Source organism: Lissotriton helveticus, chromosome 11 (assembly GCF_964261635.1).
Source record: "Lissotriton helveticus chromosome 11, aLisHel1.1, whole genome shotgun sequence".
Classification (NCBI taxonomy): Eukaryota; Metazoa; Chordata; class Amphibia; order Caudata; family Salamandridae; genus Lissotriton; species Lissotriton helveticus.
The window spans coordinates 174,986,284-175,005,273 of NC_136072.1; the positions used below are offsets into that span (position 1 = coordinate 174,986,284).

General features: G+C 43.2%; 1 protein-coding gene across 1 annotated transcript in view; it reads left to right on the top strand.

Moving 5' to 3' along the window:
• LOC144791773 (T-kininogen 2-like) overlaps nucleotides 1–18,990 on the top strand; it is a 366,415-nt gene that overhangs the window by 315,929 nt on the left and 31,496 nt on the right. Inside the window, exons 7-10 of the mRNA XM_078666539.1 lie at nucleotides 6,890–6,997; nucleotides 9,854–9,941; nucleotides 10,250–10,413; nucleotides 12,896–13,003. Of these exons, the coding sequence (XP_078522665.1) occupies nucleotides 6,890–6,997; nucleotides 9,854–9,941; nucleotides 10,250–10,413; nucleotides 12,896–13,003 (468 nt within the window). The remainder of the gene's footprint in view (nucleotides 1–6,889; nucleotides 6,998–9,853; nucleotides 9,942–10,249; nucleotides 10,414–12,895; nucleotides 13,004–18,990) is intronic.

The window sequence follows — 18,990 nt, forward strand, 5'->3', positions numbered from 1 at the left end:
AATGGCAGCAAGAGCAAGCACCCCTATCTAGTCCCCCTCTGCAACATCACTATGTCAGCGTTGTCCCTATTAACTATTATTCTTGATCTAGGGGCTTTATAGTGACCATTATTGAGCTGTACATCTTAGTGCCAAACCATAGGCTGTTGAGAACCTGTCCTATAAATCTCAAACGAATGGGATCAAAGCCTGTTCAGTGTCTAGCATGAGCAATATCGGTGAAGCAACCCTCTTAATATTGTTGTGTTTGCCGATTCTGGACAAAACCTGACTGGCCCACATCAACAAACCCAGTGAGATAGGAGATATGTGTCCAGCTGTTATTTGTGTAGCCTGTTTGTGGAACCATTTGTGAATATTTTTACACCTAGATTTTATAGTGCATAAGCCTATTGAGCCTACTAACCCAAATATCTTTGTCAAGTTTTGGAATTAAAGTCACATCCGCTTCTCTCATAGATAAGGGAACACCGCCTGACGCGTCAAATGAATTGATATCCTGTGTCAGTTGCGGGGCCAATATCCCTCTTAATTATTTATAAAACGTGGCTGTATAGCCATCCAGCCCAGGTGATTGCCCTCACTTTTGTGTCTTTATCTCCATTAGAATTTCTTCATTTTCAATGGGTCTGTCAAGGTATTTTCTCTGTGCATGTTTCACTCCTGAAATTATTTTCTCTCTTTATTTTCATCTTCCCTCCCTTTAGTGCATAGCTCTTGGCAAAATCTTCAAAAGACCTCAATCTTCCCCTTTTCATCAACGAGGTGTCCTCCATGTACGTCTTTAATTTCTTTAATATATGCCTTTTTATTTTTGACCTTATGCTGGAGAGTCAACAACATCCCTGTTTTATTGCCTGTAAAGCAGAGTTTTTGCTGGAACATTAACAGGAGTTTTTCTGCTTTATTAGTGGAGATAACAGATTATTGTCCCCCCAGTCCATTAACCCTTCCAGGTTTTTCAGAAGTTGTTTGCTGTTTTTTTTTTCTGTTTCTACTGCCCTTTTGCTTTTGTTGCATGCATCTAGAGTTATGAGAATGCCTCTCAGAAATGCTTTCAACACATCCCACTGGGTAAATAGTGGTGGTTTGTCATGTGCATGGACAGTCACATAATCTTGTATGTTATCACATATTTTCGGTGAGTTAGTAGAGTAGAGTTTCACAACAAGTATTCTTTGAGGTGCTATTGCTTGTGTCTTTGCCTCATGATGCCGATCTTCCAACTCAATAAGACCAGAGTATGATCTGATAGTGTTATATCCCCAACATTGAGTCTCTTTATTCTCCCCAACATTTTGTATGCAGTAGCAGGTAATCAATTCTAGTACAGGGCATGTATGTGGCTGAAAAGAAAGAGTACTCTCTCTCCTTGCTGGGTGTCAACCTCTAGGCATAAACCAACTCTAACTCCGCAAGCAATGTTTTAAATGTTTTGCTGGCTGCCTTGTACGCTTGACCTTGGTGGTTTGAGTGATGCAGATTGCCATCCACATTAGTTTAAAATTACCCCCTACTACCAGTTCCCCCTTCAAGAGGAGGCTCAACTCCTGCATCAGAGACCAAAGATCACAGTCTGGAGAGTATTGTACCACTGCAATCCAGCTGGAGCACTGCATATCTACCCACTGTGTGTCTTTTAGTTAGTACATTTTGAGCGTCAACTATGTGCATAACTGATATTGCCACCCCTGCCATATTTGCCATATTATTGGATGCTGAAGGGCAGAGCTGAGTGGGATTGTGTTTACGCTTCATCCATTTTTGATCTAGTTGCCAAGACGTGAGTCTCTTGAAGCATAAATATTAACCCTGGGCGTAGTTCGTGTAGTAGCGCTATGCGTAGCTACGTGATGTGCACTTCGCACTACACAAGTTATGCGTAGCTACGTAAACTGCGTAGTGCGGTAGGACAAATGCTGCTCGCACTGATTGCACAGTGCCGAATGCTTGTACGCACTGTGCAATCATTGCAAACGGCATCTTGCACAGTGCAAGGGGTCAATTTCTGCCGCTCAAGTAGATTTGTACTCCAGCGGCAGCTTTATCAACGCGTTGTGGTAGTTTCTCATCGCGAGCGGTTGCGAGCATACGTGACCACTCGAAATGAGAAACCTGACCTCCCCGCGTTGAGAATCTCGCCGGGAGGTATATTTTCAACGCTCGCGATCGGCAACTTGATATTGCTGATTGCGAACGAGGAAAAAGTCTCGCCGGATGTTGATTTTGCTCGCTCGCGGTCGCCAACTTGACGTTGAGGACCGCGATCAAGCAAAAAATGCCCACTACGCGTTTTTGCACAGTGCTATGTGCAATTCGCGTAGCGCGCAGTAGTGCAAACTACGCACGCTCAGCGAGAGTAGCATAGACCTATTCCCAGGGTTAATAAATATGTTTGGTTTAACCCTGTTAAGTTGCAGCCACAGTGTTTGCCTCATAGTGGAGGTCTTAAAGCCACTAACTTATCTTGATATAAGCTGCAATATCCAAATATGTCTTTAAGTATCCTCTCTAGTAAAGGCTTCCCAAGCTTTGGTAATCTTTTCACCCATTTGTGCATTCACATTTTTCTTCCTTACGCCTTCCCAAATACCTGAAACCTAAACTACAACATTAAAAAAAATAAGTATCAATTCACCTTCTCTCCCCGCCACCGTATATTTTCCCTCTAGGTTTCAGTGTTGTAAGGAGTGCTGTCAAAGGCCCTCTTAGTAGCCATTCACTAGCTCTTGGCACCCCTTCCATCGTGAGTGTTGTTTCATATCTGTTAATCGTATATCTTCCTTTAATTGATGTCTCATTACCTTGCTCCGCCCGCATTGATCCAGTGGGTGTGCCAGGGATAAAGTACTCCACACAAATCAACAAGGCCCATACTCATTTACCCAAATTTTCATCACTTTTCCCCGGTACCCGCTGGGGGTCAAGTTTTATAATTCACTCAGATGTCGATTAGTTATTTTTCTGTAGTCTTAACATTTTTCGAAACCAATCTTTCACGGATCAACACTCTTTTCCTCTGGACAATGGACCAATAGTTGAGTCGGTTGATGGTGATATTAACAGATTTCTAACTAATTCATATATCTTAGTGAAATAACCACAAACGAGTAAGAATCCTAAGTTTTATCTAAATTTCAGACATATAAGTGAACGCTCTTTCAATACAAATTCACAGTGCCAACGCCATCAATTTCGCATGGGAGATTTACATCATTTAGCAAATACAATCAATGACACAAACTCATTCAATAAATCAATGCAACTGAGTGGATAGATGAAGAGACAAAAGAGTTCAGAGGCAAAAATACATTTGCAAACAAATATGCAAAGTATGAGTCAGAATGATATTTACCTATTTGAAATACTAAAAACCACCCCTCTGGCCAAAGGAATGGTGGGGGTCCCCTGAATTAGAATCAGGAGACAAAGGCTATAGGACAGGATCAGGATAGTACAGATACTTACTAGACTTCTCTATAAACCCAACGTACCATGGCGCATCCCTCTCTTACACTCTCTCCCTCCTCAATGTTCTTCCGGAATCTTCGAATCTAATCATGCTGTCATTCAGATCTGAATCTTCCCAGACTGCTCTCTCTTCTCATTTTCTTGATCTTGCTCAATCCAGCTTCCCTCTCTCGACCCAGCAGCAGCAAGCTTCTCTTGGCTTAGCAATCGCATCACCACTGCCTCTCTCTAACATTCTAAAGTCACTCTAATTATAGTCTTCATTTCTACATGTCCCACCCTCAATAGTTGCAAATATTAATAAAATATGGAAAATGATTGGACAGGACTAGGGGAGTTTTCATCAAACTCTGCTGACATATTCATTTTTATTAAGGTACCATAGTTTCGCAAACCCTTCTCCTTCAGCTCATTCATGCTTCCTTTCACATTCATATAGTGTTGCAATTTTAAATAACAATTTATATGCAGGCTCCATAGACGAGGCATACACGTCATAGACGAGGCATACACGTCTTCACTTTCCCATGTCTTCTGACCTTGATATTTGGCAACAGTTCATTTCCCCGGTCATTGGGTCATATTTCGAGTCTACTGAGCATGCTTAACTCATCGTCATTCGACTCCATTTTCACTTCCTGTCATATGCAAAACAGGCCCAAATGCACACTATTGATAAAAGAATCATAAACAGTTGTTATTTTCTCAAATATAACATTCTCACTGTTCACCACCCACTTCTACTCTTTCCCATGTTATTATTATTTTTCTGGGCAAAAGCATTAACGTAAGAGGTTTTCTTTTTAGTTCAGGCAAGCAGAAGCCAGGCATGCGGTTCAGCAAGACCACATGTTAGTCCTTGTTGCGCATGCGCAAAGATTTCCCTGCAAAAGCGAGTTAGTCACGTTATATCTACGTAATTCTAGCTTGCACATGTGCAAATCATTTTTACAAATTTAAAGCGGTTTTAGTCGCGTTGCATTTTTTCCACATTAATTAAGCATGCATAAAGCTTTCTTCTCACATGTCGGTGTTTGATGTATATTAGTTTCATCTCATCTACAACTTTTAACTGTTAGTAAAAGTTAATGACGGGTTGTTCCGAGCAAGTTTTGTTTTTGTTGAATCCTTGCTCCATCAGCGTAGCCCAATCAGTGGCTTGGAATCAACTCCCTTATGTCGACGCTTCCGTATTTACAGTTGATTCAATTTGGTCACATAGGGATAGTTCCACCCAATTGTTGGTTCCACCACTACATTTCAACATTTAATTATTAGCTAGATCTAAGATTATGATTTTTGGACCTTAGTTTGCTAGAGTCACACTTTTTATGATCGCTAAGATGCTGTCTGTAATCCGATTATAGAGTTGTATGATTGTACAACGCATGCCTCTACCACGCTGTCTCTACCATGAGTGCGTCTTTAGCATGCATGCCTTTACCATGCATGCCTTTACCTCGCAATTTCGTGGTAAAGACATGATGGTTAAAGGGGGATGGGGCTAAAGATCATACCCCTGCCCTGTAAACTGTTTTTTCCCCTGCCCTGCCTCCTAAACACTAAACCCACACCCTAAAAACTACCCCAACCCCCGCCTTGAGCAATAAACTATCCCCTACATCCCTAAACAACCCCTGCCCTGACCTGTAAACTGTCCCTTCTCCCCGTGCCCTGAGCCCTAAAAATTAAGCACACCCCCCAAAAACTACCCGACCTAGCCCCCTTCCCTGAGCTCTAAAAACTATCCCCTACATCCCTAAACTACCTGACACTGCTCACTGCCCTGTAAACTGTCCCTTTTCTGCCTGTCCTGAGCCCTAAAAATGAACCCTATGCCACAAAAACTACCCCATCCCACTTGCCCTGAGCCCTAAGAAACTGTTCCCTACCTCTGTGAAAGACTCCGACCCAGGCCCCCACCCGCCATGAGGCCTAAAATTGTCCCCTGCCCTGAGCTCTAAAAAGTATCCCAGCCAACCCTAAACTACCCTGCCCCTGCCCCCTGCCCTGTAAACTGTCCCTTCTCCCCTGAGCCCTAGAAATTAAGCCCACACCCCAAAAACTACACTGACCCTGCTCCCTGCCCTGTAAGCTGTCCCTTTTCCCCCAGCCTTAGCCCTAAAAACTATCCCTTACCCTAAAAATGACCCGACCCCCTCCTGAGTCCTAAAACCTACACTCACCCCAAAAAACTACCTCCTCTACCCCTGAGACCAAGGCCCAGCCCCATTTACCTCACTGTGTCCTCTCCTGATTCCCGATAGTCTTTCCTCTTCTTGTCTTCCCTTCCTGTGCCTTCACTCGGCAACTAGACAGCGCATTGCCTTAACCACGCATATGCGTTGTCACGGCATATGCGTGGTTAAGGCAAACATGGTACGGCTTGCGGAGAAACATTACTCATGGCTCAGCCCATATTGTTAAGGACGTTTCTCTGAATACAGTGATGCTTTTCCCTCCTTCGCAAGAGTTCATACTTCACACAGGATGCATTTCTTTCTCTTTCCAGCCACTAAAAAGAGTTTCTTTGTTTGATATGTTACCCCCAGGGTGACATTGCTGCACTTTACAAATGACTGATTGATTGATAGAAGGACAGCTTCACCATAATGTCATTTGGTCTTGCTTTCTCATCCACATTTTTCTTCCCTACTCTATGAGCTATTTATTCTCCTATGGGAAAGTCATTGACTTTACGTGGAGTCTTCCTAAAGAGATCCCGGAGATACCCTTCAATGTCCCCTGCTTTGCTTTCTTTCAAATTTCGAATTTTCAAGTTGACCCTTCTTGATCTGCTCTCAAGAACCTCACATTTGTCCATAAGCTGCTTACCTCAATGTTCTAGAAGAACAACTGAGGTTGTAGCAATTTGACTGCTGTATGATAGGGATTTCAAATATTGCTCCACTGAGTCAATTCTGGAGAGGTCATTCTGTAAATCTTTCTTGATGACTGATATGTAGGCCCCCTCGTCATATTGTAGTTTATTACATACTTTAGATAGTGTTTTATTACAGTCATTTTTTAAGTCTGTGAGGCATTCTTGCAATGGGTGTGCCATTTTCATTACCTTCTTGACAAGATCTTTGTTTTCACCATCTTGATTATGAAAAATATCTGTGTTTACCAATCAGGCAATAAAGGAGTGAAATTTTGTCTGTTGAGATGTCTTCCCATTATTTGATATGGAGATAAGTCAATCTCATGACCATCTATTCAAAGAGATGTCACCCAGCTTAGCTTATGACCTATCCATATCAGCTTCCCAAAGAATGTTTAATGATTTTGGACAGTCACCCAGAACTTCACCCTTGGGTGTTTATAGGGTCTTTTTGCAGGCTGCACTGCACCATCATGATTCATGTCTTCCTCTTTTACAACTTTGTAAATAATAAGCTTTATGTTCCGTTTTTAGGGTGCTGGAAATATCTATTATTTCACGATTGATGTGCTTGAAACAGACTGCCATCTTGTAAGTCGGAAGAGCTGGAAAGATTGTAACATCAGACCCTTCCATGTAACGGTAAGCACTGTGATAGCACGAATTACAGTAGAAAGCATGGTTTACCTACGGTGGATTTAAAATACAAATAGGGTCCACAGTTTGGGATTCGTTAGACATGACTAAATAATAAACTTCTTTTGCTGAAGACAGATATGAAGCTGTACATATCGGTCGAAATAAAAAAGGTAATGGCATGACGCAAAAGTGACACAAAGTACATTGTAAAACTCTTAAAAACGCCTGTTACCTAATACATTAACCATCTTTTTTTGTGCATGCCATTGCCCAAACTTAAAACGTGTATCTATTGCAAACACCATCTATCACATATTGTATCTTCCCCAGCATGTTTCTACAAAGATAACCCTACATGAAATGAACCATAGTTGCACCTTTTCTTGTATCTTAAAACTCTATAAATGCCACCATCCTGCCACCACATGCCATCATTTAATACATACCATTTGTAACCTAATACAAGACATAACAATAGGCCCTTGAAATCATCAACCAAAATACAATGTGCATATCAGTACCCTGTTAACATGTCAACAAACAACCACAGAACATAAATGACACAGATTTCAATGCAAACCCTATCATTAAGATAGCATTACAAGTAAACACTAAACTAATACATTATTTGTCACCTAAAATAAGAAACACAATACTTCAAATATCACAGTACTTGCCACAATTCACCTAGGAGACAGGAAGACACTATTCAACAAAAGGACTATATGGCATCAGTCAACAAACATTACAAATACAACACTCCAGCTAACATGGTAATTTATGTCAACCAGTTAACACTGTAGAACAAAAACAATCCATGCCCCTATCCTTTTACAACTGTGTATGATTCACATTAGTAATTCAAGATATTTCTTTGGAAAGTTGTAAAAAATCCAATCATTCAAAAACCACTTAATTAATTCAAAAGTAAACTGTATGTGTACAATAAAAATGCATAGTACCACATATTTCAAAGCGGTGTTCACCTGAGGTGCAAGTAATGCCTACAGGTCTGCTGATTTACAGACTCAATGGAACTTCCTTTTCCTGATTCGGTATTGAACAAATACGTTGCCTAATAGGTAACATAAAGAAAGATAATTCAGCATAAAGAAGGCAGAGCCAGGCGATATGATAGATTTTAAATATCTACTTGGCAGCATGCACTATAGCAGTGATTCTTAACCCCTTCCATGCGGATGACAAAGCCAGCTCATCATGGGCGTTACCTGCGCTACGCGGATGACGAAATGGCTTTGTCACAAACCCCGCGATTTTTAAATTTCAGCGCACAGCGGGAAAACCCGCTAGTGCGGTAGCGGTTAACCTTTTGACTTCTGTGGACCCCCACTTAAACGTCCATGGAAACCAGGAACCCCCAATGAATCATTATTGGAATCCAGGGACACCCACTGAGTAATTCCTGAGACCCTGGCCTAAGCATTTTCAATTATTTGAACCACAGAAAAATACTGAACAATACAGGAACAAGAATTTATAAAACAAATGAAAATTAAAATCAACAGTTTAATTTTAAAAGGAAGGTTGGAGCTTTTCTAAATTCAATTGAGGCCACAAATCAATCTGAGGGTACAAACTTAAGGTGTTGTATCCAATGACAAATTCCTGCATATTCATGGAAGATTTTAAATTTTTCAATAATGTATTAATCTTTTAATATTATTTAGTTTCCTAAGCAGTCAGGAGCCCTCTAAGTAGGCTCTGCAGACCCCTGGGATCCCCGTAACACAGGTTGAGAACCACTTCCCTATAGGATGCAAGAGTACAATGAGCACTTGTAATTTTCGTGAGTTAACCATCACCTAAGCATACAAATGTAACAGGTGGCACCTTTCCAATTATCCGCATTGGAGGGTAAAAACGGGATGCAAGCAAAACTTGAATCAAGTCAGCAAGTTGCTTATATTAAAAATGTCCATTCACTCAATTACTAATTGCAGTATTACATCAAAAACTTTGAAATGTTATTACAAACTGAGGGCCAGATGATGTACCTAGCATTTTGCGATTCTAAAAAAAGCAATCTTTACTGAATCCCTATTTGGGAATCACCCAATGCTATGTATGTAGGAATCGCAAAATATTTTGTGATTACTTAAGTTTACCTAATAGCGAGGTCCATAGGTGTGGATGGTTTAGCATTAGCTAATTTGCAATTACCTAATTGGTAATCACAAATTAGCGAATGCAAAGCCAAGGGTGCCCTGGGGTGTAAGGCCCCCCTGAATCACCTCCCCCCCCAAAAAAAGTGTGCACCTCTAAAGCACACACATGCCCTAGGGGCATTTGTGCGCTACATGGCACTTTGGAAAAATAACATTTTGTGCATTTTTCAAAGTATGCACACGGTTACCATTAACTTGAAATTGATGGGAATTAGCATTTACTAAATGCACAGTTTGCATTTAGGAAAGGCTTCTTACATGTGCGATAGGGATTCGCAAATTGCGATTCCCTATTTGCATTCGCAATTTAGGTAATCTCTAAAAACTGCGATTACCTAAATTGCGAATGCCAAGGCCTTTCATACATAGGGAAAGGCCATTTTGCGTTCGCAAATGGACTAATTTTTCGATTCGCACCATTTGCGATCGCTAAATGGTTTCATACATCTGGCCCTGAATCTTTAAAAAAAATCCTTCACAGCATTTAAACATAAAATAAAGCCATAGTAAATCTGGACCATATAATTAGAGCTCCTAGGACTGATCTTGCAAAATACTACCATAATACGTTGTTTTGTATTGAAGTACATACTGAAAAATGTGTTTAAAAAGCTGCCAAAAACAAATTAAAAATGCTATCCTCTATGTCTAACTTGTCTTCTCTTTATTTCAGATTTTTGGTCAGTGTAAAGCTATCATCTATTTGAGTTTACCTTGGAGGAGAGTCAAACTGTACAGTTATAACTGTATCCTTGGCCCAGGTACTGTGTTCTCCATTTCGAGAATTCACCAGTATGTATGCGTTTGACCATCAACGCCCTTTTGAGGAGGAAAAGGCTAAAAAATGCCTGCCATATCAGTAAACAATAAATATGATGTTTAGTAATTTAGCATGTGAACTAAAATCTAACTCAAGTCACTACAATATGTTTACATTTATATCAATGTGGCATGATCCATACATGAGAAAGGTATGCTGTGAAAAGCCACTGATATTAGTTGGCAGAGTGTAGTATGTGAACTGCAGCTTTGAATAAAAAACATAATGTATTTCTTTTCACCTTCACAGTTCCTAAACGTTTAATTCACTCCATGTGTCCAGATTGCCCCACTTTGGGCCATGATGCTCCTTTCTACGAACCAATAGCAGATACGATTATTGCAAAATACAACAGAGAAAGTAATAACACCCACTACTACAAGGTGTATATGGTAGAAAACTCAAAAATGCAGGTAACTACAAAATGGTTTATGACTAGACCTCAAATCTAATAAATGTTTGAGAACCGTTATCCTGCTTTAAGTTACATGATTCATTATATATTTTTCCCTTATTTGTTGTTATTATTCTGTACTATTCATATCAATGTACCTATACCTGTGAAAGTACTTTAGGATAAAGACAGGATATATGAGAACCATAACAACGTTAGAGGGGCGATTAAGTGGTTATCACACAAGGTTTTCAAAATCCTACAGACAAACAAATGTTCTTTCTTGCCTATCAACAATAAATGTAGATGCAGCTAAAATGCAACATGTTCACCATCTCCAGACAGAAAACGTGGATGTTAGTTAAGTGATGAGAGGAAGACCTCAAGCTGCAAAAGGTAAATATTTGAAGAAGTTGTCCTTCAGATGTACTGATCCACTGTCACAGAAGATCCTTGACTCAAAGTGGAGGGACTTAAACCACAGTAGGCCAATGAAGTTGAACCAGACCTTGTGTAATTTGGTCATCTAGATTAAAGCTCTATTGTCTTCAATAAATGAACGTGCAACCTATACGGCTTGTTAATCCAGATATTAATATCACATAAGACTATCAACTGGTTAAAATAGTAATGTGGTGTTCAATCACTCTTGTAAGGTGATCCTATATACAGCATGCAGGGCAATGTGGGGGAGGTACAACTGGATAACAGACACCGCATTTCAATGTAGAAATTGTTTTGCATGAATCCGATAAAATGTGCCTTATGTACTAAAAGTCTGTTAAAAGGAGAAACAAGGCCACCAACTTTAGGATTACATAGAGGCATGACCCAGGATTTACAGATACCTAGCAATTCATGATTGTGTACTAGAAATAGATTACACGTGAAATTATTTAGTGTTTTTATAGCTGTGTGGGCATTGAGAAGATAGGCTTTAAATCTCCCAGTTGCTGTTATCTCATTGAGTTAAATATCAAAGACACTATTTAACTACTTAGGAACGTTGTGCTTTCTAGGGTCAACAATATCTGAACCATTAGGGACCTTATTACGAGTGACCTCTTAATTCCTATGGGTCTGGTGACAGCAGTTACCAGCCCCATCAGAATTGTAAGAACACTGTGAATCTTTCATCCCGAGATTTCGGCTTCTGAAGGTAGCCAAAGTGTGGGTCAGAATCAAGCACAAAAATTAGAATTTTGTGTGGGAAACAAACCTATAAATACCAAATTGTCTAATAATTCCGGATTCCTTAGTGGATCTCTGGGGTCCAACTAGTAAAGGGTTGGTTTTTATTCACTCCCTGAATCACCGGTACCCCTGGTATCAGTAGCTTGTGTAAGGGAAAATCTCTCATATTTCACAGGCCAATTATAATGAGGCCCTAAGAGTGAATTAATTGTTAAAAGGGGACAACACAACTGAATATCCTGTCTCTGTTATTAAGGTTATGTTGATGCTGAAAGTTACAATGGTATTATTTTTAGATACCTCTAAAGATAACAAATTGATACAACGCTGGCGTGATCAGTCTGTCAGGAACAACAAAACACCATGAGCTATTTTTATGAACCACTTGACACATTAACATTAAGGGGCGATTAAAATTTTGACGTCGCCGCATCACCAAACCTGTGTGAGAATCCCTTGCCGTATTATGACTTTTTTAGTCATTGGTGGATGATTCCTTTGGCGTTTCCACAGCTGTGTATATAAAATAGGCACCACAGTAGGAACGACAAAAACAGTTCCAGCACGGCGGGGACTGAAAAGTCCATGCCGTGCTGGAACTTTCCTGCATGCACACAGGGGGGCCACATGTTGTGCCCCCCTGTGTGCATCCACAGGGCGCATGGCACAAGGGGGTCCTGTAAGGCCCCCTTTGTTTCCTCTCCACCGGGGTTTTCATGGAGGAGGAACTGCCATGAAAACCTCTGACAGAGAGGAAACTCCTAATATGCTTAGCGGACCACGGCGGTCCGACCAAGCATACGGATGCCAATGAACCGCCGCTCCTCCGCCAGGGAATGGCGGCTCTCTGGTAGTGTCGGCGGTTTCAGGGCGGCACGACTACTATGGTCGCAAATGCCACCCCACCACGAGTCTCGTGGTCTGAGGATTGCCAGACCCATAATTGGCCCCTCAGTGATCTGCACTTACCTCTCTGACTTATCCTGCTGGCTCGACATTTTTTGAGACACAATGGAGGATTTGTGATTTAGTTATAAGAAACTTAAATGTTGGGCATATAATTTCGAGGGAAATTTGCATTTCACTACAGCAGCTCTACTGGTCATTCTAAAAATGAATGTTGAATATGTACCATAATTTCACAGTGAAATAAGGTAAATGTCTTTTCTCACTAATGCAGAAGGTATAACGTGGTTACATGCACTTTCATAAATTGTATGTAATATGCATTGATACAAATTTGAATTTTGGTTACTGTATCAGATATCTATCATCATTTGGATATCACTGTATTTGTTCTTTTTCAGTGGGTGATTGGTCCATCATATTTTGTGGAAATCGTTATTAAGGAAACAAACTGCTCTAAATCAGAAACTCATGTTACTGACTGTCAATTCCTGGAGGATGAACAAGCTGTAAGTGCAGAATTCAAAATATAGTCCTTATAAATGAAAGCTAATTTACACAAGAGGTATCATTTATCTAATTCTATTATAATATATGTTACCCTTTTAGGATAGCTGGCAACATTTGTAAGAGGTTTCACAAAAAAAGTGCTAAAATTGTAATTATTTTTTTGCTACATATTCATTACAAATTGCTATATCTTTCAGGTGCCAAATATATAATCTGATCACACAACAGCACCTAATAAAATTATTTTGAGCACTAATTTGTAATCAGAGGGGCTTAAAATGTTGATTGCGCACAGGTTGTTGTTTAGTCAGTGTGAGAAATCGGGTTCTTGGTTAATTATTATTATTAATTTTTTTTATTCAAAAGTCAGAAGGTACAAAAATAGAAACACACTATTTACACTGTTTATAGTAGAGAAGCTGCAATTTAATACATCAGACACTTCATATTACAATTTGTCTAGCAAATTCCCTAAATAGTTACATTAAATTCATCGTTATTTACATAAATCCCCCCTTTTTAAATAACTTTAAATTTAAGTAGAATTTGCCTAGATTTATCAACCACATTATGCCCTCAAGCTGCTATCTCATGTTTCACCCTGAGCTCCTCTGTTATTACACCATAACATCAAAGGTTCCAATATCTTCATACCCTTCTTCCTGGCTCTTCGGCCCTTGCATTTATACAGTGCAATTTCCTGCCAGCAAATATTTAATAGCTGATGCAGCCATAACTGGTATGTGGGTGGATGTATATCTTTCCATGAAGCAGTGATCAGCAGCAGAGCTATAGCTAGTGTCATAAATACAAAATCCCTTTTGGGATGAATGTAGCTTAACCTGACAGTCATATCCTAGAAGCATCAGGACTGGACTAATAGTAATTTCTTTGTTAATTGTCTGAAGCCAAAAGTGCTCTATATCTCCTTTCAGCATTCAGAGTTTGGTGCAGGAATAGAACATATGTATGCTGTCTGCCGGACCTGTTTGACATCTAGGGCATTTATCGTTCTCCCTCTTCCCCCACCCGTAGTGCTTAGCCGGCGTATGATATAGATTAAACAAGGTTTTGTAGTGCTGACCCTTTAAATTAGCTGATAGGAAAATCTTTATCCCCAATTTGATTGACATGTCCAGATCAGCCTCCCCACCGCCCAGCTTTTCTGACAATATCATTTCAGTTTTCTCCATATCGTCTGGGAGGATCTTGATTAGATCTTGATGGTAATCCCCAATCCTGCTACCATGGCGATTTAGAGTTTCCAACAATGAGATGTTATCCAGATTAAGAGAACCTCTGGGGAGGCTTTTTATATACCCCTGAACCTGCAAATACTTCAACTGGGTGCTATTATTAACTCTGTATCTTTGTACGAGCCCTGCAAATGAAATGTACTCAGTGTTGTGAAACAAGATTGCAACCCTATCTATGCCCGCCTGTCCCTGCTCCTAGCCATACCATCATACAGTGCCTCTGGAAATAAAGAAGAGCACCATATTGGGTTATACCTGTGAATCTTCATCAATCTGCTGATCTTTTTCCAGATCTTCCAGGCTGCCTTAACACAAGTTGAATGACAGTTATGATTTAATCACTGTTCATGTGGTCAACATGTTTCAGCCTTTGGGACAACGCTCCCATGGCTTTCGTCAAGACCTCTAAGGATATAATGTCACTGCAACATTAAATATAGGATACATACATACTTCTTATCCTGTTTCGAACCCTAGGAACCAGTGTGATGGAAATCTAAGGAAAAAATAAAGATACAAGAAAAATAGTCTCTGCAATCATCAGTATTAGTGCCAACATATCTATTTATATATTTTATGAACAAAGTGCGTACCACTACTTGTTCCGATCTAGACCTCACCTCTCTCAGATGATTAAATCATAACTGTCTTTCACTTGCACTTTTGATTTTAATTTGGAAAACTCCGCTGAACAAGTACTGAGAAAGTTGGTGCATCAGATACCTTAGGAGTTTATCCTATTTTATTTCACAATTTTCACTCTATGCACTGCGTCTTCACAGTAATTTTGGAAGAAAAGGTTGTTCTTGCTTTGTACTTATTTCTTGTGAGCATCCACAAGAGGATACAACCTCTCAGGTGGGGGTGATGTGGCTGCGGCGGGGAACGTTGACGATCAGTCCGGCGGAGGCGTTTTGGATGCGTTGCAGTCATCTTAGGTGTTTGGCTGGGATTCCTACGTAGAGTGCGTTGCCGTAGTCCAGTCTGTTGCTGACAAGGGCCTGTGTCACCGGTCTTCTTGTTTCGGTTGGGATCCACTTGTAGATCCTGCGGAGGGTGTTGTAGCAGGAGGAGGAGATGGCGTTGACCTGTTTAGAGGAAGGACGTGGTCCAGTCAAGGGCCTTCTCTTGGATTCCGGCTTCTAGGAGGCGTGTCTTTAGAGTGCAGTGGCAGACCGTGTCGAAGGCGGCTGACAGGTCCAGGAGGATGAGGGCTGATGTTTCGCCGCTGTCGAGTCGGCGCCTGATGTCGTCTGTGGCGACGATGAGTGCTGTCTCGGTGCTATGGTTTCGTCTGAAACCGGACTGGTACGGGTCCAAGATGTTGTTGTCTTCCAGGTGGCGGGGCAGTTGCATGTTGACGATTTTCTCGATGACCTTCGCCGGGAACGGGAGCAGGGAGATGGGCCGGAAGTTCCTGAGGTCCCTGGGGTCCGCCTTGGGCTTCTTGTGGAGGGCGTTGATTTCGGCGTGTTTCCAGCTTTCCGGGAATGTCGCTGTTTCGAAAGAGATGTTGATGACCTTCCGTAGTTGGGGTGCGATGGCAGCATCTGCTTTGTTGAATGCGTGGTGTGGGCATGGGTCTGACGGAGATCCTGAGTGGATTGAGTTCATGACCTTGCGTGTCTCGTCGTCATTGACGGTGGACCAGGAGGTCAGGAGGTTGGCGCTGGTGGTGTTCACAGGGGGAGGTGGGGTCTGGCGTAGTCAGGGCGATCATGGTGTTGAAGCTGTCATGGATGTCAGTGATCTTGCGGTGGAAGAAGATGGCTAGTGAGTTGCACAGTTCTTGTGAGGGCAGTATGTTGCTGACGTTGGCGCTGGGGTTGGAGAGTTCCTTTACGATGCTGAAGAGCTCTTTGCTGTTGTGTGCGTTGTATCCAGGCGGTCTTTGAAGGAGGATCTCTTGGCTAATCTGATGAGGTGGTGATGTCTGCGGGTGGCGTCCTTGTGGGCTGAGTGGTTGTCCGAAGTGCGTTCGTGGAGCTATATCTTCTCCAGTTTCCGGCATGCGCGTTTGGAGGTCTGCAGCTCGTCGGTGTACCAGGTGGCTCTCTTGCTGGTGTGGTTCTTGGAGGGTTTCTTGAGTGGGGTGAGGGTGTTGGCGCAGTCATTGATCCACTGTCTGAGGTTGCGGGCTGCGGTGTCTGGGTTGGTGGGGTCGGTGGGTGGGTTTTGGGCGAGGGTGGTGATCAGCTGGTCTTCGGTGACTTTGCTCCAGCAGCGGCGAGGTAGCTGTTGGATGCGGTGGTGCATGGTTGGTCTGTTGAAGGTGAAATGGATGCAGCGGTGGTCGGTCCAGTGGAGTTCGGTGGTGTGGTTGAAGGTGACGTGGGTGCCTGTGGAGAAGACGGGGTCCAGCGTGTGGCCAGCGGCGTGGGTGGGTGCGGTGACGAGTTGTCTGAGGCCAAGGTTGGCGAGGTTGTCGATCAGGGTGGTGGAGTTGGCGTTGTTGTTGTTCTCGAGGTGGAAATTCAGGTCCCCAAAGACGATGCAGTCCATGGAGGCGAGTGCGTGGGTGCTGGCGAGGTCGGCGATGGAGTCGCTGAATTGAGCTCGGGGTCCGGGGGGTCTGTAGATGAGTGTTCCTCTGAGGATGGTGTTGGGGTCGGTGTGGATCCAGAAATGCAGGTGTTCGGTGGTGTTGAGGGTGTCGCCTGCGTGGGTGGCGACCTTGAGGGTGGACTTGTAGACGATGGCTATTCCTCCTCCGATTCCGTTGGCGCAATCCCTGCGGGTGATTTTGCAGCTGTCCGGGATGGCTATGGCGATGTTGGGCGCCAAGGAGTCGTTCCACCAGGTCTCGGTCAGGAAGGCCACGTCTGGGGCGGAGGTGTCGAGCAGATCCCAGAGCTCGAAGGCGTGTCTGCGTACGGAGCGGGTGTTGAGGAGTATGCAGCGGAGGTGGTTGGGTCCAGTCCTTGGAGGTTTGGTGGTTCTGTCGCAGGTGAAGCTGCAGGTGTGGCAGGAGAAAGGTCTGTGAGTCCGTTTCGGGGCGGCTTGTAAGCAGGTGTGGTTTCGGCCGGCGTTGAGTGCGTAGAGGGTGCTAGCGTCGTAGCGGAGTCTGGTGTTGTGACATTCGCGGGGTCCAGGGGTTCTGGCGCTGGTCGCGGTCCAGGCGCGGACGGGCGCAGACAGGCTTGCCTTAGCGTCCTCCATAAGAGGGGGATAAGGAGGGAGGAGCAGCTGGGAGGCGGGAGCAGGGTGTCCAATGGTGTGCGGGGGCAGGGCCTCAGGGACGCAGCGGCGGGAGGGAGTGGGGAACGGCAGCAAAACAGGCGGGTGGCAGGGAGCAGGCAAGAAGCAGTGGTGGAGGGCGGTGGGAGCAGAGGAGTGGGAGGCGGGAACGGGGCTGAACGGGGGTGGGGTCGCAGCGGCAGGAAATGGAAGAGATCACAGGGACAGGGGCAAAGTACAGGGACAGTAAATGATGCACAATACGGTTAAAATACAGGCAACAGTCATGCAGCAATAGGTGTCGGTAGGGGGAGAAAGCGCAAACACCGGGAAGGAGCAGAGCAGCCTCAAACCCAGGGGAAAGAGGCACAAGGCTTGGACGAACCGGCTGGCAAGCGGCGCTGCTGGGAAGAGTGCTACCTTTGACCAGAGGTCAATCGTGAGACCACCATATTTCATTGTAGTTGTGATTGTTAGGAATAAGGGGATTTAAATTTGGTTGGTCTATAAATATATTTCCATTTGGCCCCCTTTTCGGTAGTATTTTATCTCTAAAGGTAGTCAGTGCCCTAAATACTTGGGGTTTCCTCCCGCTATATTTCTGGACCTGAGCTTTAGAACTCTCTAGATGTGTATTTAGGTCACCACAGACTATCAAAGGTTCCAGCCAGGAGGCAAGCTCTACTTCCAATTCTTCCCAGATCTTGGGATAATCCTGGTTTGACCCATATACAGTCCCCACTGTCAACCCCGTGGCTAGTGAGTCTATCATCCAGCGCCCCCATTTATCAGCCAATGCCCATGTAGCTATTCCGATGCAGTGTTTAGTGTATATAGCTACCCCTCTGATCATGGAAGTCTGAGTAGAGCATACTGCCAGGACATAGCCCCTTATCTCAAGAACGCCCTTGTTACCCGAGGGAATGTGCATTTCCTGTAGACAAATTACATCAGGGTTAATAGCTCTTAGTATTTCATACACTTTATCTCTTCTTATTCTTATCATTCAGCCCCCCACGTTAACTGAGCAGATTTTAAGTCTATCCATTTTGGTCTACAGAGCTTAACTTTCTAGACCATAGCATGCTGAAATTTTCAAATCGATTTTTTTCTTTTTGTCTGCCTATTCCTGACTTTTTATCCCTTTTTTTCTGCACACCCATGCCCATACCCAGCCCCTTCTAACCCAGACCCTGCTCCCTCCCGACCCTCAACTCTAGCTCCTCTCTCCACCCAACTACCCACCTCCCAAGTCCCCACCCCCCTAGCTCTCCCTCCACAGTGGAAGGTTCCCGACTGTAGGTCTATGTGTGAGAAGGAGCAGCGTAGCACCATAATCAGTAAAACCCCCGTTCCTATCCTAAAAAATACAGAAAAACTGAGAAAGCTCAAAATCAATCAATCAGTCAATCAGGGTGCTTGAAAGCGTGCTACCCACCGGGAGGGTCTCAAGGCCTCGGGGGGAATAGGGGGTTTGGGGCAGCTCCGGATCAGTCAAAGAGCTAGGTCTTGAGGTCCTTCCTGAACGTGTTCAGGGTAGGGTACCGTCTGAT